Raw genomic sequence first — 22,279 nt, forward strand, 5'->3', positions numbered from 1 at the left:
GGTCTGCTTTCTTTAAAACCATTTACTTACAAACTTTAATTCAGCAAAGGTTTGTGTGAGAATGGGGAGGAGACAGCCCCCCGGAGTGGATGTGGACGCCGAGTCAGGGGAGGGGAGCTGGTGGCCAAGCTGGCCAGGGTCACAGCCCAGGGTCACCTCAGGCTAACAGGTCCTGCTGGTGGGAAGGGGCAGAGTTTATCTGCACCTTGTCTTATTTTCCAGCACTGGGCCACAGGGAGGCCAGCTCTGGGTGATCTGGCTTGGGGATGACAAGGCAGGGCTCATCTTCAACATGGGGGAGAGGACAGAGGCTCAGTGAGATGCACAATGCCCAACAGACAGTAGGACAGCAGGGGAACTGGGTTAAGCTGGCAGAGAAAGCCCACCCCGCACCTAGGCCTGGGCAGAGAGGGCTGGTGGGACTGGTTTGCCAAGACCAAAACTTTGGCCTTCTACTGTCCCCACGATCGGGGACCTTGGGTAGAGGGGCCCGATCCCCAGGCCAGAGCCATTTGGTCCTGAGTCAAGCTTCCGGAGCTCAGCATCTGAGAGGCTCTGGCCGGCGGGGTCTGGGGCCTGGCTTTTAAGGCATCAGAAGGCGAGGGGACTATGGTAGGGAGCAGGGGACCCGGAGCTGGGGTACAGGCCAGAGAGGGCAGGCCAGGGCAGGAGACAGCCATGCCTGCAACAAGTGTGGGAGAGAGAAAAAAGGGCTGAGCCATTTCAAACCGGAAAGTGTGGAATGGAGGCCCAGACATGCTGGGCCTTGAAGGAATCAGAGCTGGGGGGGCAGGGAGGGAACGTCCTGGATTGTTTAAAAATAATAAAAATTAGAAAAGGAAACCAAAGTCAATTGTCAAAGTTAGAAAAGGGGGGACAGTCTCTGATCCTCACGGGAGGTCAGGGAAACCTCCAAGGCACTCGAAAGGCCAAGATACAGGAGCGACGAGGCAGGAGGGGACTCCCAGAGAGACGGACACAGGCGGACACGGTGGCGGGGGGAGGGGAGAGACAGCAGGCTGGTGCCCCTCCCTCTTAAGGCTGCAGGGTTTCCACGCTGGGAGCAGGCCAGAGGTGCAGAGTGCTCCCAGATGCCCCCCGCACTCCTTGGGCTCCTGCTGGTTGGTCAGCAAAGTCTTTCAGAGATTTTTCTATTACCCAAAGGAAAAGAAAACTAACAACAAAACACCAGAAAACCCCAAAGCGATTTGGTGCAGGCCTTTGAGCATCTCCAGCACTGGCCCTTTAGAAAATCCTCTTGCGCTTCAGGTAGGAATCTGCGTAGTGGCCACCAAGGCCCTGGGAGTGCTGGCCCACATAGCTGCCTTCTGGGCTGGGCTCGGGTGAGGGCAGCAGGTGGGCGAAGCTGCGTTTCTGTCCACCCAGTGGGGTCTGGAGACAGAGGGGAAGGGCTGGTGGGTCAGGGGCCACCCAGGGGCCACCACTCCCCAGCCCTGATGGTCCCCACCCCCTGCCCATACCTTCAGCAAGTGGCTGTGGCCATTGGGCCCAGGGCCGAGGCCCAGGAGCCCTTCTCCGGAGCCCAGTGGGGAGGAGCCAACCACCTGGGAGAAATGGGAGATGTGGGATGGGAGAGGAAGCAGCCCCTGGAGCAGAGGCGAGAGTTTCATGTTCAAATCCTGCCGCTGCCAGTTACGAGCTCTGAGACTGGGGGCTGATTATGTCATCCTTCTGGGCCTCAGTTTCTTCATCCGTGGGTTGGGGCTACATCACCCACACCCTGGGCTGCTGGGGGAGGAAGTAAGAGGCCCAGAAGCCTGGGCAGTACTACATGCAAGACATAAGGCTTGAGGAGGACGGCCTGTTTTAGCTCAACCCTGAGCAAAACTGACCCCTGCCACCCACCCGGCCATGACACTGAAGGCCCCCGGGGCTGCGTGTGTCCTGGTTGCCCTCAGGGCCTCGTCCTTGGCGGGGGCGGCGCCTCACCTTGTTAAGGTGGCTCTGCCTGAGGCCAGCCTGCAGGCCGCTGGTGAAGCAGGACGTGGGTGAGCCCGCATAGAGGTGGGAGAGGGGCCCACCGCCACCTCCGACACCCCGTTCGCCAAAGCCACCGGGTGGGGGGGACATCTGCAGAAAGGGGGCCGCCTGAGTCAGACAGGTCACTGCTGTGCCACCCCCTTTGGGAGGTCCCCCAAAGAAGTCTGCGCTCTGGCCCCTACGAGAGGGTGTGACAATGCCAGCAGAGGGGCCAGCCCGCCCTTCCTCCGCCGGGGAACCCCGGGACCACTAGCACATGCACGAGCACAGGCTGGCCAGCTGCAGGATGAGGTCCAAGTGCAGCAGGGAAGTCACTGCAGCCGGGGCTGCATCCCCAGCCCACTGACGGCCAGATACATGAAGGAAGCCACTACGAACTCCCAAGACCCAGCTGAACTGCTCGGTGACTACAAAGAACTGCCCCCCCAACCCCCACACCCCACAGGACAGTGAGAATAATAAAATATTTCCTGTTCTAAGTCACAAAGTACTGGGACTGCTTCTTATGCAGCATGAGCTAACCGATACACCCAGGAGGTGGGATGGACAGGGAGGCTCTTACTCTGTGTCGGCTGGGTCCGTGAGGCCCAAGGGTTGGCTCCCGTGGGTGGGAGAAGAGCCGCCGAGGTCCCACATCCTGAATGAGAGTGGGAGAAGCATGTTGAATGTGGAGGGTGGGGGGGTGTCTATAACCAACCTCACCCAAATTCAGCTCCACAGCACAGCTGTCACTAGGGAAGCCTGCCTCCTCCAGGAGGAGGCAGACTCTAGTGCCTGGGGCAAACTCGGCAAGCAGGGTGGGGCAGTGGCACAGAAGCGGTGCCTGGTCCCAGGGGGTGGCTGCACCTGGACCCCAGAGGGCTGTGAAGGTATGAGGCAGGAGCTTGGGGTCTTTAAGGCAAGCAGGGCACCCAGGTGCGAACTCCTGTGGTTTCAGTAATTTGTCACTGGCATTTATCTCGATTATTTTTTAAAAAATCCAGTGTGGGCCAAACACAACACATGTGGCCAGTCTGCAACATCTGGCCTAGAAGTCAGAACCATAGAAGGAGCAGTTCTCCAGGGACCGAGATGGGGCCTGCAGAGGGGAGCAGTGAGAAGGACAGACAGAGAGGAGGCTGAGGAGAAGCAGACATGTGGCCACAGGCCTCTTGGGAGAGAAAGACTGACAGGAAGCAGGGTTTGATGATGCGCAGAGACAGAGAGACAAGAGACTTGAGCGCAGGGACCACGTCTGGCATGCTCCCTCCTGTCTCCCGTGCACTCAGCCCAGCCCAGCCCAGTCAGTATTAGAAAGATGTCGGACTGAAGAATGACATGCTCTCGGGACACAGGGCCTTTGGAAGGGCTGCCCCCAGGGTGGCCACGTATACTTACTGAGGGGTATTCGAAGCCATAGCTGTCAGGCAGCCCTGGTTCGGGGGGTAGGCGGGCACTGGAGAGGGGGCTGAGCAGGCGGGACTTGAGCTGGAAGGCTTTGCTGCTGCCGCCACCTCCACCACCGCCTCCGGGGGCTGGGGGGTGAGGCAGGGGGCCCTCAGCTGGGCGGCGGCTTCTCCCAGCGCCTCCCCAGCCCCGGGCCTCCTTACCCGCCAGGTTGCTGGCTGGGAGCAGGCTGTGTAGGTTCAGGTAGGGATTCAGGGGGATCCGGAAGTCCTTGGGGGGCTCCCCGAGCAGAGAGACCTGTGGTGGGAGGGCTAGATTCATGAGGGACTCTGGCACGGGGGAGCTTGCAGGGCGGGAGGCTGGGGTGATGGCTGGGCACCAAGTGGGGCCTTACCCCAGGGGGCGTTGGCAGAGGCCCACTGTCTTTCTGGAGGCCTCTGAGGCCCGCACCTCGGAGCCCCACAGGGGCGGGGGGTGGAGTAAGCTGGGGTGCTGGAGGACCCAGGCCCATGGGTTCCCGGTCACCTCCAGAGGGGCCGAGCAGTGGCGGCAGCAGGGGTGGTGGCTTCCCTCGCCGGGGTGGCAGCTCAGGGGGCAGGCCCCCTCCTACAGAAAGAAGGGTGTCAGCAGCCCAACCACACAGGACCCTTTCTTCTGGGGCCTGGGAGCCTCTGCTTGAACCAGGGCCACTAAGTTTCGGACACTGAGCAGCATTCTCGAAGTCCATCAACTCCCAGGACGTCCATGACTCCCCAAGGAGGCGGGCACCATGTGCTCAACTGACAGGTCGGGACTCAGACAGGTTAGGTCACTTGCCCAGAGCTGCACAGCTGGGAATGTACCACACCCAGGGAGGAGAGGGAAGGGGAAGTGGGATGAAGCCCAGAGAGATGGGGAGGAGGGAGTTGGCATTACCTGCAGACAGCTCCCCGAGGAGGGGGTTGGCTGGCTGGGCCCCAGGCTGGAGAGTGCCCAGAGGAGAGTCTCCCAAGATCCCAGGTTTCTAGGGACAGAGGATAATGAGCTGGAGATGAGACGGGGGGCCACAGGCCCAGCCCACAGCCAATCACAGGCAGACACAGGGCATCTCCCAATGTCTGTGACACCCTGGCCATTACCCACCCGCCAACAGTGACCAGGGGCCTCCTGCATGCCAGGGCCTGCCCGGGTGCTGGGGAGACCCCGGGAACATGGGATGGGCCATGCTCAGCGGGTCAAAGCCTGTCACCCAGTCAGTTACTGTCAGCAATTCACACAGTGATGTCCACCGGTTCACACCTAGTCCCCTTGCTGATTATCACAGACGCACAGCGTCTAACACACACAACCACCCTGATTGGAGATGCAGTGTGTGACAGCCACACGTAGATTCAGTCATTCTTATTCACACAACAGCCCACGCCCACAGCCTCACCTGTCAGTTACCCTCAGACACACCCCAGCCGCTGACTCGGCCCCAGTGAATCAAACTGGACAGGGTGGCGCGTGTTTCTGTGTATGTGTGCGCTGTCGCTTCAGTCCTGTCCGACTCTGTGACATTAAGGATTGTAGCCCGCCAGGCTCCTCTGTCCATGTGATTCTCCAGGCAAGAATACTGGAGTAGGTTGCTGTGCCCTCCTCCAGGGGCTCTTCCCTACCTTAAGTCTCGTGCATCGGCAGGCGGGTTCTTTACCACTAGCGCCGCCTGTGGGTGGTATGTCAGTTTTTCCGTGTGCGTGTTGAGGGGGTGGGGACGAGAGGCCCCTCTATTCCCCTGTGGGGCCTTGGCTTTCACTAAGTCACTTCCTGAGCACCTGCGAACCAGGCCCCCAGGGACACAGTCCGAGGGCCCACAGCTGGTAGATGGTAAGCTACCCATTGGCAGAAGCAGCAGTGCTGGAAATGGAATCACGAGGGGCTGCGGGATGTGTGTGAGGGAGCCTGTGGCCCATTGGCCTGAGGTTACCTTCTGACTCTGGGTCTGGAGGGCAAGCTGCAGCAGCGCCGTGGACAGGGCAGGCCCGTTGAGCAGTGGCACGGCCGGGGGCGCGCCTAGGAGGCCTAGCGGGAGACCCAGAAAATGAAGCGGTCCAAGGGTGGAACCCCCCACCCCCACCCCCCGAGGAAGCACAGCACCAGGCCCATTGAGAACATGAGGACAACTGACATACCCCAAGAAACAGCCTGGGTGATGAGTTCCCTCCTCACCCCCCAGGGATGGACAGTCCCTCCTCCATGACCCTGCCCCCTTGCAAAGGACTCAGGGCACCAGCTCCCTTGGGGAGCGTCATCCCAGACCCTCTTTGTGGGCTCATGTCACTTGGAGCTCAGACAGCAAGAGTCCAGGGAAGTGCCCAGTTCTGAGTGCTGGGCCTCCCTCGCCTTACCCTGCTTGCCACCCGCGCCACCGTGGAGCAGGGGGTTGAGCAGCAGCTGGAGGGAAGCAGAGGGCCCCAGGTTGTTGAGCAGCTGCAGGATGTTGGGCTCTGGCAGGAGCCCTTTGCCCCGATTGAGGGCCTGCAGAGAGGATCAGAGGGGCAGTTCAGAGCCTTGCCTGACTCCTTGGCTTCCCCATGCCCCTCCTCTGGGGCACCCGCCCCCCACAGCACACACTAACCGTGGCCTGGGCAGCAATGAGAGCAGCCAGCATGCTGCGGCCAGGGGGCCCGGGGGCGCAGAAGGAGACACGCAGATGGCTGCCTCCCAGGGCCAGGCCGTCTGCCCGCTGCTGGGCCTCCTCTGCCATCTCTGCCGTCTCGTACTCCAACACAGCGAAGCCCTTCAGCTGCCCGTCCTGGCCATATGCCAGCTGTGGAGGGGAGAGACAGTCGTGAGCACCAGGGTGGCAGTGACCACCATCAACTGAAGTGACAGCCATGACAGACATGACAGTAACCCCCAGAGACAGAATGGACTCTGGGCCCTGTGCCCAGTTCCTGTGTTAACTCATCGAACCTTCTCAACAGCCCTGGGAGGCTTTATCCTGCCCATTATTCAGAGGGGACAACTGAGGCTCAGAGAGGTCAGCATGCTCAAGGTCACACTGCTGGTGGGAGGGCAGAGCCAGGCTTCCCACTGGTCAGAGCCACCAGGCCTTGTGCCAGTGCCTCTTGGGGACGTTGCCTGGGTTTCCAGAGTACACACTGCAGGGCCTGGAGAGGACGGGCTGGTGGGAGAAGCAGGTAGCTCTGGAGTTCAGCCCGACCGCACACCTCAGGCCGAGGATGCTACAGGTGCAGCTGGGAAGGGCACACAGTCTGATGATGAGGCAGATGGTCACTGAGCTCGGGTTTAAGGCTGGTAGTGCTGGGCAGGAGGGTGGGGTCACACAGCCAGTGTGTGGCAGAAATAGAGATGTGATCACGAGTGAGCCAGAGGCCCCTTCACCTGCCTTAACAGCAGTCATTTGGTACTTCAGGCCCTCAGCCCTCAATCCTGGGGGAGGATGTGTTCCAGGCCTTTTTTTTTTAAATTTTATTAGCTACATTGCACAGCATATGGGATCTTAGTCCTAACCAGGGATCAAACCCACACCCCTTGCACTGGAGGCACAGCATCTTAACCATTGGACCACCAGAGAAGTCCCTGTGTTCCAGGATTGAGGATGTTTTGGAGATGAGAAGAGGGAGCCAAACATACCCTATGTTATGTATCAGTCACCCCCAGGGGGTTCTGGGGCACCCTGGAAATCAAGCTTGAGAATAGCTGGGCAGCAAGATGCAAAGAGGAAGGCCACAGATGACCCCATGTCAGTTTGACTCAGACAACAAGACTCTTTGGTTTTCAGGGTGTTGTGGCTGCTAGACACTTGTCCAGGGCTGTCCCAGGGTGGGCAGATCCTGGCAGAGCGTCTGGCTGGGCCCCACACGCCCATGGGCCAGGGGCCACAGGTGCTGTTTCACTGCACCCCGGATACAGGTGGTCTCGGCACACGCACTTTGCAGGTGAAGTAACTCCCTGCAATTCAGGAGGCTCCAGTTCAATCCCTGAGTTGGGAAGATCCCCTGGAGATGATTATCCCCCAGTATCCTTGCCTGGAGAATTCCATGGACAGAGGAACCTAGCGGGCTACAGTCCACGGGGTTGCAGAGAGTCAGACGTGACTGAGCAACTAACGCCACTACATAGCACTCATAGTTTTTAAGCAACTTTGCGACAAAATGAACCAATTAAGATATGTAGGCACATGGGGAGGGAGGTGGGAGGGGGTTCAGGATGGGGAACACGTGTATACCCGTGGGAGATTCATGTTGATGTATGGCAAAATGAATACAATATTGTAATTAGCCTCCAATTAAGATAAATAAATTTATATTAAAAAAAATATGTAGGGACTTCCCTGGCAGTCAGGGCTCTGAACTTCCACTACAGGGGGCAAGGGTTTGATCCCTGGTCAGCAGTGAACTAGGATCTCAATAGTTCTGTGCAGCCAAAAATTTTTTTTAAAGAATAAATACAAATGACATGTATATTTGTTGTTGTTTAGTTGCTAAATTGTGTCTGACTCTTTTGCGACCCTATGGATTACAGCCCGTCAGGCTCCTCTGTCCATGGGATTTCCCGGACAAGAATACTGGAGTGAGTTGCCATTTCCTTCTCCAGGGGATCTTCTCCACCCAGGGATGGAACTTGCATCTCTTGCTTGGCATGCAGATTCTTTACCACTGAGCCACCTGGGAAGCCATATATATATATCCATATATACATATATATACACATACATAAATTGACCTGTTGATAAATGGCAGAGTGAACCAGACTAGGCTGCTATGGGCTTTCCTTCATGCTCTCCTCTTGATCATGTAGGAAATAAAATGCCCCCTGACATGGGCAGCAAATTCCCTTATGGGAGGTGGGGGTGCCCAGTTAAGAGCGTGGGCCCCTGGTCAGCTGCCTGATCTTGACTCCCAGTCCATCTCTTTCTGGCCAGTTTGGGGAGGTCACTGCAAGTGCCCATCCATGCCCCCTGGTTTCCTCATCTGTAAAATGAGACCATCAGCTGGATCCACTGGGTAGGGTGGCTGTGGGTGGGGGCCTAGTGCCCACTGGCCCAGGCAGGGAAAGTCTGGCCTTCAGCCCACTTGTAGTGAACACTTCACCTTTGCTGCTGGCCAGGCCCTGCACCAAGGCCTGGATGGGCTGCTTCTCACAATCACATCCATCTCATCCGATGAATATAGAAAGGGGTCAAAGGGCAATCGAAACCGTGTGGCTCCTAAATAGGGGGATGGAGGCTCAGGCTTTGACCTGGTTAACTCCCAAGCCCAGGCTCTGTTCAACAAGGATGCCCTGTGTGACTGGGCTCCTTGGAGGCGGTCACCTCCTGGCCAGGGATTCAGCAGATATATAAGCGGGGGAATGAGTGAGCAACCATTCACAATAACCCAGTCATAAAGCAGGACCAGATCCGTTCTGAGATGGGGACAGCCACACCCAGAGAGAGAACCTGTAATTGGTCATGGTCTTGCTGCCTTCAATCTCCAGTCAGTGGCTGCTGACTGTAAGTATATGTCACCTGTGTCCTGAGTCCCATCCAGGGCCTGGCACACAGTAGGCGTGCTGCAAAAGGAGCAGCAAGAAGTGGGGTTCCTACTAACACCAGTTCCCTGGCACCAACATCCACGGCAGCAGACCTGGGCTCTGAGCCCATATCCCAGCCTCCTCCAGGGTGGCCTGGGCTTCCTGGGCTGCCTCTGTCCACCCTGGCTGTCTGTCCTGGGATGTGTCCAGTGTGTGCTGAAGGAATGTCCACTCTGGGGACCTGGGAGCTCTCTGAGAGCTGGGCCTGGCCTATTCTCGCCCCACTGCACCTGTCACAGGGCTAGGCACCCTTACAGAAGGGCCTGACAAGTGAGACCAGAATGAACTAGGGATTGTTTTCCTAAACCACCACATGAGGGCTGAATCTCTACTTACAAGGGTAGGAAGGAAACCAAGACTCAAAGAGTGAGTGACCTGTCTGGGGCCACAGGGCAGGGCTGGGATCTGGCCATGTGTGACTTGCGGTGGGCTCTTCCAGTGGCCTCCTTGATGCTGGCCCTGGGGTCTGGAGGCATGAGCACAGGGGTGGATGTGAACGCAGGGTGAGCGGGTCTCAAAGCATTTTTTTTTTTTTTTTTTACAAAAGTAGCCTTGTTTGCATTTTTCAGGGGGAGGTTAAGCAAGTCGCCAGAGGGTGCGCAGGGATCTGAACCCCAGCCATCTGGCTCCTAGCTGGGCTGTCACCCACTGTACCACATGGCCTTTCTAACAAGAACACCATTCAAAGTGGCCTCACTGAAAGGGAACCCAGAAGACTGGAGAGAGCAGGTGACTCACACGGCCCCTCCGAGGTGCTCTGGGCTTCACATCTGCTCCCCCAGGTCCCTGCACCGGGCACCGGGCTTACCTGGCAGAAGGTGGGGGTGTGGACGGCTGACAGCGCCCGGCGCAGGGCATCCACATCACTGAAGCCAGGCGGCAGGCGGTCAACACAGAGGCAGCGGGAGTGGAGCAGGGCAGGTGTCAGCTGCCCGGCATCTGTCCAGTGCACGTAGAGGGTGCGTGGGCCCAGAGGCTTGCCCAGCAGGTCTGACTTGGCACGGGCGGCCGAGTCTTTCTTCATGTACTCGGCGAAGCCGTAGCCCTTGGAGTGACCAGTGCGCTCACTGTAGACCAGGAAGCAGCGCTCCAGGCTACCGAAGGGCCGCACCAGCTCCTCGAACTGCTGCTGTGTGAGGCTGGGGGGCAGGTTGGCCACGCAGAGCAGGGCGTCCGTGGGCTGCAGCTGCACTGAGAGCTCCCGCTCCCGCAGGCGGCTCTGGTGGAAGGCGCTGATGGCGGCCTCCGCCTGCTCCCCATTCAGCAGCGTCACAAAGGCTGCGGCAGGTGGGAGCATGGGGTCAGTGGGGCCCCCCGAGGGCCTGCGCCTCTACCCCATGTCCGCCCACACCCACCTCCCTCTAAACCACACGTGACCTCAGGAATACTGAACCACCAGGACATCATGGGCACCAGCGGATTGGAAGAGTCACCAGCAGTAGGCAACAATAGCCAGTGTCGCCTGGCTCCTCCAGGCTTGCTCCTTACAACCCATAGTGATGCTCACCCACTGGGGGCCTGGCCCCATCCTAAGAACTACTGTGTTGGCCAAAAAGTTTGTTTGGGTTTTTCCATAAGATATGCCATGTGGGGTAGTAGTGGTTACCCATGTGGTCCCTGGAGCCTGGGTTTCAACGCCAGCCCCTGAGTGGCTCTGAAGTCTGTTTCCTCCTTTGTCAAATGGGAATAACTTCCTCCTCACAACCACTATCTTTCCAGCAAGGAAATGGGCACAGGGCAGTGCCCTGCTCAAGTGGAGAAGCCTGGACTTGAACCCCGGCAGGCTGCCTCCCAGGCACCCACAGTTTTTCAGATGTTTTAATGCTTTTGGCTTCATAGCCAACTCTAATAGGCCATGTCCAATTTGCGGGTGAGAAAACCAAAGCTCGGGAGGGTAAGTCACTTGCCTGTGGCCAAACAGTGAGGACAGACCAGGACAAGAACCCAGGACTCTTAGCCTCCGAGGTCCAAGATCTTACCCACAACCCTAGTCCACCAGGTAGGCCTCGAGGGGTCACCTATGCTCAGCTCCTCCTCGCCCATGTTACAGACTGCAGGCAACGGCCCTGGCAGGTTTAACACCTGGCACGATGCCTGGTGGATACAGACATCCTCCATGCAGGGGGCCAAGACCAGTCCCTGTTCCCATAGAAATGATGACCGCGTGGAGGCAGGCGAGTGGGTCAGCAGCGACAGCCTAGGGTGATCAGTGCTATGATGAGGTACGGGGTGTGCTTGGGCACTCGGAGGAGCCACCCTGAATGGAAGAGACGTTAAAAACAGAGGGAACAGCCTGGAACCTTACACACCTGAAGAGATGGTAAGGCTGAGGTACCTCTTTGCAAGGTAATATCAGGAGGAGCTCAGACAGGTTGTGAGGAGACAGAAGCATGATCAGTGTTAGGACCAGGTTTGATCAGATTTGTAATCAGATCAGAGCTGGCTGCCTAGGGGAAGGCAGGCAGGTGAGTGAAATCGTGGAAGCAGAGAGGCCAGAGGGAGGCCGTCATTTTGGGAGGCATGTCTCCTAGACCCAGGGCAGGACAGACTATTGCTCCAATCTGTCCCTCATCTTGGGTGTCCATCGTGGGGCATCCTTGCTGTTTCTCTTCCAGGCCACCCAGAAGATACCTGGGTACTGGGGACCCCATCCCAAACATTCCCTCTGCTGGCCAGTCCACCAGGCCTGTCTGACCTTCTTCAAGTCCTCCAGAATAACTGGTGCCCTTCCAATCCCTTGGCTCCCATCTGGTTCACGGCCCCCCTCTCTCTGCTGAATGTTGGGCCTGAAGTTCAGGAGACACTGGGCCAGGACTCTCAAGCTTCAGGGACTGTCATCACCTGCCACTAGGCCACCCCACCCCACCCCAGGGTCCCACAAACCTGTCCCTTTGTACTTGTCCACAAAGCAGTACTTGAGCTCATAGTCGCTGAGCAGGTCGTGCACCTCCTGTGGAGACAAACCAAAGCACAGAGAATCATGGAGAAATGAAGAGAGCAACCCAGTGGCACGTTCACGAGGACCAGCTATGAAGGCAGGTCAATCACCAGCCCCATTTTACATGTGAGAAAATGGAGTTTCAGAGCAGTTGCTTGCCCAAGGCCATTGCAGCCATACCTGGCAGGGCTGGGAGGCAGAGCTCAGCTATAGAACCCATGCTTTTAACCAACACAACACGCTGTTATTAGACAGTCAGGTCGGTCTGAGTTCAAGACCCAGTTCTGCCCACAGGGAAGTTGTTTAACCCACCTGAACCTCAGTTTGCAAAACTGACTCAACAACCCTGCAAATCGGGTATTAACAAGTCCATTTTGTAGATGAGGAAACAGGCTCAGAGAGGTGAAGGAAATTGTCAAAGGTCAAGCAGCTGGTCATGGCACAGCAGTGGGAATGCCACCCCTGGGTACCTGACTGGGGACCCTGTGTACTTAATAAGCCCACATTGTGTGGCTTCACGTGCCTCCCCATTCCCTCCTACTGACAGCTTCCTGCAAGCCAGCTGCGGAGGCGAGGCTCTGGGGCCTTTTATTGCCAGACACACTGTGCACCCTGCAGGAGATAAGAAACGCTTCCGGCTGGGAGATGGTGGGCAGTAGGAGGTTGACTGACTGTAGAAACACCTGTCTCAGATCTGTCCCCAAATCACACCCCTCCCAACACTCCTAGGGTCTCACCACCCATGGGCAGAGAGAGCCAGTGGCAGGTGTGCTGGAGGGGCCAGGGGAGCAGGGATTCTCCACAGCAGGGACAAAGAACCCATTCCATTGCTGAAGGGTAGGGCAGACTAGGTTCAATCTTCCCGGGTCCAAAGAGCACTGGGAAGTCCTGCCCCATTTGGCGCCAAGAGAAGGGCACCCATGGATTACAAGGATCAGCCAAGGAGGGCTACATGGAACAATGCCCCCTCCTTCTCTGCAGGCCTGTGGCATGGGGACAGGAGATGACTCCATTTTTCCAAATTAATCCTGAGGCTTTTGAGGAAAAAAGACCCCTGGGGCTGCCTTAACTTCCGATCTACCCCTAAAAGAAATTCAAAAACGCTTGCTATAGAAAGGCACATTCTAGTCAACCATGAAGCTTATGGATATGAGATCCCACCACTCCATGCTAGAGCAGGAAGCAACTGGCGTCCCTGATTCCACTGTCCCAATCTGGCTGTCCATTCACTATCCCCCCAACATGGCCAAAGCTGCCCGCCCCTTTCCATTCCCCGCCCCCTTCAACCACTTGGCTCCTTCCAAGCCTCTGGTCGCCCCTAGCAACGTCCTCCCTCAGTCCAAAGTTGGTTTCTCCCTCCATCTCCGACCCCCTACGTCCCGCCCTTGGTCTCTCCCGATCCCGCGTGGACTCACCGCCGCCGACCCCCCCCCCCCGGGCACGCCACCGTTGGTGTCGCCCGGTTCCCCCCGCGCACGCGCACGGTGGTATTTCCCGCCACGCTCCCACACGGCCCCCCCCGCCCCATACCTGGTTGGTCACGTCCCCCGGGAGGCCCCGGATCAGTATCTTGCGGCGGTTACGGAACTGGCGCTCGGTGTGTTCCAGGCGTTTCCGGATCTCCTCTGGATCTAGTGGCGGCAGTTCTTCTTCAGGCATCCGGCGCTCCGCGGCATCACCAGCCTCAACCTCGGCCCCAGCCTCTGGGCTCAGCGGCGGCCGGTGAGTAACGGACACGTCGGCCGCCATCTTGGGAAACCCGGCGCCTTCTGGGACCAGCGAGCCGGGGCGGAGCGGCATAGAGCGGCAACGAGGACGCGACCGCCGATTGGCCAAGAGGAGCCCCGCCTCCCCTCGACTCCTTCAGTCCATTGGGTAAGCCTCGGCCCACCCCTCGGTGTTCAAGCCCTGTCTGGGCACTACAGGTTCCGCCCTTTTCCGCTATCGCGATGTCACTCAATAGACTCGCGAAGCTGCGAGATGGAATCAAGCCACTGTGTAAGGATTTTAAAGCCTTTATTCGGAATTTGAAGATAGATACAGCCAAGCCCCCGTCGTCTTTGCTCAGTATCACTGAGCTCAGGATAACTCCTCTGCCACAGTCACGGGCTGTGTAGACGTGAGGCGCCACCGGGTGCTCCTTGGCGTCAGGTGGTAAATGTCATGTTGCCTCTGCACCCAAAAGACGTACACTGAGGCTGCAGCGAGAGTCACCAAGCCCAAGATCGCTAACACTCCCAGGACGATGTTGATAGTGACCGGGTTCCGACCTGTGCGGAAAAGCGAAGAATAAATACGCTCGTCTCAGCCCCTCCTAAACTTGCCCATCTAGGATAAATAACGCCTTGCCGAGGCTCACCTTGAACGTCCATCATCACTAACATTTTGTCCGTGCCCCGTGAACTGGCCGCCTGGCAGCTGTAGGTACCACTGTAGTTTAACAAGACGAGGAATGGAATCCCGACGGGCACCTTAAACTTGGAGCCTTCCCGCAGACACTGTAGCTGGGGGTTCGGGTTGCCCCGGGCCTGGCACTGCAGGATATGCATAGTCTTTTCTTTCCACATCAAGCGTTGGGGACATTTAGCTCTGTCAATCGTGGGGCCGTCTGTGGGACCGCCAAATGATCAGACACACCCAACACACCCGAGGCACAATGGGGCAAGGGAGAGACAAGTCTCAAATCAAGGAAGCAAGGGATTAAAGGTCAGCGTGACCTACTCACACAGGACACGCAACTGGATGCTCCTATTACGGTGCAATGTCACCCCATGCACCTTGAGGGTGGCATTGCAGAAGAAGGTGCGCCTGTCGTCCATCTCGGTGGCCTTTAGCTGAAGCTGGGCAGGCTGTCCTGGTACCGCGGCTGGAACTCCGTCCAGCATGACCTGGACTTGGGGTCCGGCCGCGCAAGTGACAGTCACTGGGGTCCCCTCGGTGGCGTTAGACTCACTCAGGTTCAGGTTGGGCCCCTGGAATCCTAAAGGCGGGGCATTTCCCAGGAGTTTGCTGACCACACACCTCCCTTGGGTGAAGCCCTGCCCCCACCTGCGTCCTTCCCCTCGGGGTATCCAGGCTACCCCTTCGTCTACTCTGCAGCCCTCACCCGACCCAGTTTCGGGCACTCAGGCTCCTCTCGGGTTACTTAGGCCCCTCCTGTCTCAGGTTTAGTCTTTGCCTGTGTGCCACGCCCCCTTGGGCTGAAGGCCGTCACGTTCTCTTGGGTCAGCCCCGCCCCTCGTTTCCTGAGCTATTTTGTCTCCACCCCCTATTACTACTACTTTTACTATGGGACTTCCCTGATAGCTCAGTTGGTAAAGAATCCGCCTGCAATGCAGGAGACCCCGGTTCGATTCCTGGGTCGGGAAGATCCCGCTGGAGAAGGGATAGGCTACCCACTCCAGTATTCTGGTCTGGAGAATTCCATGGACTATACAGTCCATGTCACAAAGAGTCGGACACTTTCACTTTTCCTCTTACTACACGTAGTCACGTTCCCGGGTCAGCCCCACCCCTCGCCTCCTGAGCAGTTTTGGCTCCGCCCCCTCTTACTATAGGCAACCAAGCTCTCCCGGGTCTCTCGGTTCTCGACCCCCAAGGTTACGTTGCAGACAATCTCTTGGGTGCCCTCCTGTTCGGTTTTCGCTGTGGCTGTGGCCGTGAGCGTGTCCGCGTGGCTCACTACTGTGGCATTCAGCATCTGGTTCCCCAGCGCCAGTTGAATATGGGCCTCCGACGCTGGAAACAGCCCATCCAGGCTGCAGTTAACAGGCCAGGAGGTTTCCATCTCCCAGAACCGAGGGAAAACGAGGCGCGGGGCGGTCTTGGGCATGGCTTGAAAGAAGGATAGAAGTGAGCAGGTGGAGGTCTCACAGCTGTGGAGATCCTTTTCCCCATGACATTCATCCCCCTAAACCAGGGTCCTTCTTTCCCAGGATACCTTGCAGCCTGCATCACTCCCTTTCCAGAACACACACAGCCTTCTTCAGAAGTTCCAAGGCTGTGAGCCTCCCATCTGAGGCTACCCTGCCCAATGGCCAAGGGCATGTGTTCCTTAAAGCCCTGAGGGCCAGGCCACCCCATTCTCAGGAATCCCGTGGCCAGGGAACACTTAACTCTGGCTCCACTCATCACCCACCGTCTGCAGTTCTTTCCCTCACCATAGGTCTGGAGCTTCCTGGGGGCCGAGGTGTTCTGGAAGAGTTCCAGTCCTTGGGACCGCAGGTCCAGTTCAGAGCGGCAGGAGAAATTGGTGCCATGGTCCTCTCTTCTTGGCTGCACCATGAACGTGACCTTGGCGGGCTCCTCCTTTCCCACGGGCTGCCGGCCCAGCTCCTCCTCCCGGCGGAGAAGCACCACGGTGAGGTGGTCCCGGGGGGCCCCGCCAAACACCAGACAGCTCAGGTTGAGTTGTTCACCTAATGGCTGCCAGAGGGGCAGGGGTGCCAGCTCCACACGCTTTGGGAACCCTGAATGGAGGCGTGTGAAGGGGAGAGTAGAACTTACCAGCCAGCCCGGCAAAGACCACCGTGGAGAGGAGCCCAGGGTGGCCCAGTGCAGGACTGTGAACTTCAAGTTAATAAACCTGCTGGACTTACAAGTGTGCTAGTATATGTGTTTGCCATTATCATTAACAGCATGATTATTATTTCCTGTTTTGTTGGACTCCTTGGCAGGCATTGAAATGAATCAGTTTTTCTGTTCACAGTTAAGGGGGCGGGGGGGAAGCAAGGAAGAGGACTAAAGTTTATGGCCATTTATGATGTTAATAGTAATCATAACACTTCCTGTTTATCTTGAGTTTTCCTTCCTCTTTCCAAATGTCATCTACCTTCATTCACACACCAACCAAGTGAAATCTCCTCTATTGTTCCCTTTTATGGACAGAGAAACAGGCCCAGCGAGGTGAGGTAGTCTGCCCAAGGATGTGCAGCCAGGAAGGGGCAGAGCCAGGCTTAGATAGTGGGTTTCCCAAACTCCAGATCTGTGTGCCCACCTACCTCCATGACATTAGATCTAGGAAGTCCCCTGACCCCTCCTTCAGCCTCTGGCCTGGACTCTGATCTTGGCCTTTCCCAGAGCTTGGTCCAGTCCTCCCCAGTCTGTCCCAAGTGCTCAAGGCCTAGGGCAGCCTCTTGAGGGTGCTCTGTACAGTCCTGGGGGTACTCAACAGATCCAGGCTGGGTCCAATCCCAGCTGCAGCTGCAGTGGCTCTCAAAGGCACACATTCCAAACCCTGGTCCTCCCCTGGGGGAGCAGCTCTCAAGCCTGGCTCTGAAGCTGTCACAGGCCTGTAGACTGGCTTCCATGGAAAATTTTTAACATCTAAACATTTACAGGGCTTCTCTGGTGGCTCAGTGGTAAAGAACCTGCCTGCCAATGCAAGAGATTCAGGTTTGACTCCTTGTCCAGAAAAGTCCCCTGGAGAAGGAAATGGCAACCCACTCCAGTATTCTTGCCTGGAGAATCCCCATGGAGAGAGGAGCCTGGTGGGCTACAGTCCACAGGGTCGCAAGGAGTCAGCCACGACTTAGCAACTGAACAACAACAAATGTACACTTTTAGAGTATTTAACAAGGAGGCCTCCATCTTAACCTCCACTCAAGGGCTAGTTGTATGGTAGCCAATGCTGATTATGCCTGAGGTCTCTATGGTGGATGAGGGAGCCCGCATGTGGAGTATTCGCCAATTTCTGTGGTGTAAATACTCCCACTCTGGGCTGATTTAAAGCCACTCAATGTGACACAGAGTTGGGAAGAGATGAGCCCAGTGGGCTCTTGTGAGCCAGGACAAATAGGCTCCTGCACAGCACTGGACAGAGGCATCTCACAGTCACACAGACGGGGATACCCAGATACACACGTAGGCAAACGTGCGGAAATACACACAAAGACACATATAGACACATACTGGCCCAGACATCCACACATGCTCAGAAACAGACATACTCACATAGATATACACGCAGGCACAGGTACTGACACATACACATGTGCAGGCACACACAGATACAAATCCAGGGGCTTCCTCGGTGGCTCCGTGGTAAAGAATCCACCTGCCAATACAGGAGACATGGGTTCGATCCCTGATCCGGGAAGATCGCACATGCCAAGGAGCAGCTAAGCCTGTGCACCACAACTACTGAGTCTGTGTTCCAGAGCCCGAGAGCTGCAACTACTGAAGCCCGTGCATCCTAGAGCCCGGGTTCTGCAACAAGAGAAGCCATGAGAAGCCCGAGCACCGCAACAAGAGAGCAGGCCCGCTCGCCACAATGAGAGAAAAGCTTCTGAAGCAATGCAGACCCAGCCCAGCCAAAAACAAATAAATAAAACTTTTAAAGTTATTTTTAAAAGATACAAGTCCAGAGACACACGCAGGCACACACAGCATACAAACACATTTGTAGACATACAAATACACTCACACAAAGATAAGGACACTCAGATCCACATGCTCACAGACATATAGGTACACAACCATGAATACAGACACTAGTGCGCGCACAGGAAGAGCATACACACAGCTCCAGATGTACACTACACTTTTCTGAGGCCTCACAAAACCGTCGGCACCCTGAGTGATGTACTCAGCTATTTCCTAGTCTATTGGGTTGTTTTGTTTGTTTGTTTTTTGGCTGCACCACGTGGCTTGTGGGATCTTAGTTCCCCGTCCAGGGACTGAACCTTGGACCTTTAGCAGTGAAAGCGCTGAGTCCTAACCACTGGACAGCTGGGGAATTCCCTGTCTTCTTTTAAATTCAGAGAACCTGGAAGGATTCATAAGAAACTGGTAACAGAGATATCAGGTCTGGAGAGGAAGACTTCAGCTGTGAAGAGCAGGGATTTGAGACCTGGACTCCAGGCATCTCTGCTCATGGACCCTGGCAAGTGACTTTACCCCCGCTGAGCCTCAGTTTCCTCATCTGTGAAATGAGGCTCATGAGTGTACCTCCCCAGCCCGGGCTTGCATAAGTGCTTTTGGGTGAGCGCCTATGCGTCTGCACTAAAAACAACAGCCACTCACAGCCGACACTAGGTGAATGGAGACTTGACACTGACTCCCCCTTTTTTTTTAATACTTTTAAATTTGGGAACCACATGAATTTATTACCTGTCATAAAAATAAAAGCAACAGGAGACTTCCCTGGTGGTCCAGTGGCTAAGACTCCACTCTCCCAATGCACAGGGGTTCAATCCCTGGTCAGGGAACTAGATCCTACCTCCTGCCTGCCACAACTAAGACTCAGGGCAGCCAAATAAATAAGTAAATACAAAAAAAAGAAAAAAAGAAAAAGTAGGGACTTCCTTGGTAGTCCAGTGATTAAGAATCTGCCTTGCAATTCAGGGGACACGAGGTCAATCCCTGGTTGGGGAACTAAAATTCCCTATGCCACAGAGCAACAAAGCCCCAGAGCCACATGTTCTGTGAGCCCGCATGTCACAACTACTGAAGCCCATGTGCCACAACTAGAGTCTATGCACCACGAAGAAAGATCCCGTGGGCTGCAACTAAGACCTAATGCAGCCAAACTAAATAAATAAATAACTATATTAAAAGAAATTTTAAAAATTGAGTAAAAGACATGTCCTTTCTTTTTGGCCATACTGAGAGCGTTCCACAGTTTTAGTTCCTTGACTAGAGATTGAACCCAGCCCCTTGGCAGTGAAATCCTGGAGTCCTAACCACTGGACCACCAAGGAATTCCTGAAATATCATTTTTAAAATGCTTATTGGGCTTCCCAGGTGGCACTAGTGGTAAAGAACCCACCTGCCAATGCAAGAGACTCAAGAAATGCAGGTTGGATCCCTGGGTCAGGAAGATTCCCCTGGAGGAGAGCACGGCAACCCACTCCAGTACTCTTGTCTGGAGAATCCCATGGACAGAGGAGCCTGGTGGGCTACAGTCCGTGGGATCACAAAGAGTCCGACAACTCTGAGGCAACTTAGCACGCATGCACACACACAAAATGCTTATTGAGAACCAGATAAGTTGATTTCACAGCTGCTGCTTTGGCATGCGGTTGAGATGTACCCCGCTATCTCTGACTCTCTCTCTCTCTCTCTCACACACACACCCAGGTCTGAGCTCTGACTGAGTGTCCAGGTCCATTTGTGCAAATTCAGGGCCCCAGCCCCACCTTGCTCCCTGCACCACTGGTCATCTACCCCCACCACTGCCCAAGGCCATCCCACCTCCAGCCACGGCTACTCACCAAACACTGTGATGTTAGAGAAACCCACCACCTGGGACTTATTGCAGATGCCAGAGCAGAGAATTTCCACGTCGCCAGTCACGTTGGTGAGACGGAAGGCTGCCCAGCCCAGGCCCCTGCTGTGGGGCTCCTTGGAGAGGGCTGTCTCCAGGGAGATTAATCCAGGCCCGGGGCAATCTAAGGTGCAGTTTACCACGAGGGGCTCTCCAAAAGGCACCACTGGGTCCTTCGGCTCCACTCGTACCTGGTAGGTCTGTCCCTGGGCACCTGCATGAACAGAGTCTCTGCTGGGGGCTCCAGTGCCCCCCAGCCCACCCAGCTGCAGGTTCCATCCTTCAACAACCCCCCTAGCCAAGATATGAAGGTCTCTGCCTTCGGTGGTGTTTCAGTTTAGTGGGAAAGACACATGATGGATCACGAACCAAGGAGAGTTGAGAAGGAGGCCAGGAGGAAGTGAGTCAGGAAAGGCTTCCTGGAAGGAACCGCTACAGTCAGTTTTAAAGGGTCAAGGAGGATTTAGCCAAGTGAAAGGCAAGAGTGATCCTGGCAGACTGAAGAACATAGGCAGAGATCAAGAGTCCGGATGGAGCAGGGAGCAAATATGTGCAGGCATGAGTGTTTGGGTGGGTAAGTGTCTCTGCTGTGAAGGGGGCAGGGAACAAGTGAAAGGCAGGGACCTGGCCTCAGGGAGCCCTGAAGGCTGAGTTAAGGAGCCACCACTTTCCCCCAAGGATACTGGGAAGCCCCCTGACAGATCTGAGTCAAAGAAGTGTTGCCGCAGCCCTGGGCAGCAGGGTGTGAGGTGCACTGTTCTCCTTCCCCTCCCCAGCAACCCCCCATCTCCAGCCCTCCCCAGCTCACTGGGCCTCACCTGTGGGCAACAGACAGCAGGCAAGAAGCAGAAAGATGAGCGAAGTCCAGTAGACCCTGGGTGGTGGCCCTGAGGGCATCATGGTGACCAGCCTGGAGGAGGAAGTTCCCTTAATGAAGCGCTGGGCACCGTCGAACAGGCAGGACCTCCAGGGGAAGGAAGAACTGTGACTGCAGCTAAGAATGCAGAAGCCCAGGGGCCACACCTTGCCCCGGATGAGGGAGGGGCAGGGGAATATTTTGTGCCACCCACTGGGAGTCCACAGTGAGGGTCTCAGGGAAATGAAGAGTGCTGGCGAGTCTCCGAGGAGTCTCAGAGAGAGCTCAGTTACACTCCTTGTCCCCAGATCAACCCACAGGAAGCGCTAGTGCAATTGGCTTCCTTTTTTCTCAGTACTGGAAAGCCTGGAGGGGGGCAGCGGTGAAGGTGGTAAGACATCTCCTTCCTGTTGAACTTAGGTGAAGAAGGCTGTTTTGTTCCCAGAGAGGAAGTTAATGGGGATATCTGAACACCGGCCTTGAAGGAAAAGGGGTGGGATTTCGAGGTGCCGTTTCAAGGAGGGAACAATGGGCAGACTTCTGGGCAGGGCTTCAAAGAGTTAGCATGAGATCTCAACGTTCCTGGAAGGCAAATAAAAGATTTGGGGGGTGACAATGAAGGATCCCCTATGATGAGTAAAACCGTGACAATGAACAGAGCCCACATTTACCGGGGACTTGTGCCAAGCTCTATGCTGGCTGCCAGGGTGACTTCTATAGGGCTCCTTACCTTTCCAATCGTCATTAACAGATGTGAGGATTGGACCATAAAGGAGGCTGAGTGCAGAAGAATTGATGCTTTCAAATTGTGGTGTTGGAGAAGACTCTTGAGAGTCTCATGGACTGCAAGGAGATCAAACCAGTCAATCTAAAAGAAATCAACCCTGAATATTCATTGGAAGGAATGATGCTGAAGCACCAATACTTTGGCCACCTAAGGTCTTTTCCAAGGTCATTGGAAAAGACCTTGATGCTGGGCAAGATTGAAGGCAGGAGAAGGGGGCGGCAGAGGGTGAGGTGGTTAGATAGCATCACCAACTCAATGAACATGAATTTGAGCAAACTCTGGGAGACAGGGAAGGACAGAGGAGCCTGGCATGCTGCAGTCCAAGCAGTCACAGAGTCAGACACGACTGAGCGACTGAACAACAACAACAAATCTTTGAAGATCTCCGGGTGCTCTCCCATTGCCTGTGTGCAGTGCTGAGGTGGAGCGTTTGAGGGACAGCTAAATCTTGAGCCATCGTCTGCCAAGGGTGATACTTTTAACTGA

General features: G+C 56.0%; 2 protein-coding genes across 6 annotated transcripts; both read right to left on the reverse strand.

Moving 5' to 3' along the window:
* Window positions 1-7: 7 nt before the first annotated feature.
* On the reverse strand, window positions 8-13,788 carry RAVER1 (ribonucleoprotein, PTB binding 1). Of its 5 annotated transcripts, none has more exons than XM_061422116.1 (14): window positions 13,415-13,788; window positions 11,830-11,896; window positions 9,755-10,224; window positions 5,984-6,175; window positions 5,754-5,883; window positions 5,333-5,427; window positions 4,303-4,390; window positions 3,782-3,993; window positions 3,591-3,684; window positions 3,379-3,515; window positions 2,564-2,638; window positions 1,951-2,091; window positions 1,482-1,565; window positions 8-1,392 (listed from the first exon to the last, which is right to left on the reverse strand). In XM_061422116.1, exons 1-14 carry the CDS (start codon window positions 13,682-13,684, stop codon window positions 1,246-1,248), a joined length of 2,202 nt encoding a protein of 733 aa, XP_061278100.1. In that variant the 5' UTR covers window positions 13,685-13,788; the 3' UTR covers window positions 8-1,245. The 5 variants fall into 5 exon arrangements, with proteins under 5 accessions (XP_061278100.1, XP_061278099.1, XP_061278098.1 ...); XM_061422115.1 differs by having other exon boundaries at window positions 1,482-1,607; XM_061422114.1 differs by having other exon boundaries at window positions 3,379-3,684.
* A 95-nt stretch (window positions 13,789-13,883) lies between these two features.
* ICAM3 (intercellular adhesion molecule 3) lies at window positions 13,884-21,945 on the reverse strand. Its single transcript, XM_061422118.1, has 7 exons — window positions 20,969-21,945; window positions 20,098-20,364; window positions 16,045-16,353; window positions 15,437-15,718; window positions 14,610-14,864; window positions 14,244-14,492; window positions 13,884-14,154 (listed from the first exon to the last, which is right to left on the reverse strand). Exons 1-7 carry the CDS (start codon window positions 21,048-21,050, stop codon window positions 13,964-13,966), a joined length of 1,635 nt encoding a protein of 544 aa, XP_061278102.1. The 5' UTR covers window positions 21,051-21,945; the 3' UTR covers window positions 13,884-13,963.
* Between the last annotated feature and the right edge of the window lie 334 nt (window positions 21,946-22,279).

The sequence above is a fragment of the Bos javanicus genome, chromosome 7 (genome assembly GCF_032452875.1).
Source record: "Bos javanicus breed banteng chromosome 7, ARS-OSU_banteng_1.0, whole genome shotgun sequence".
NCBI classification, from domain to species: Eukaryota; Metazoa; Chordata; class Mammalia; order Artiodactyla; family Bovidae; genus Bos; species Bos javanicus.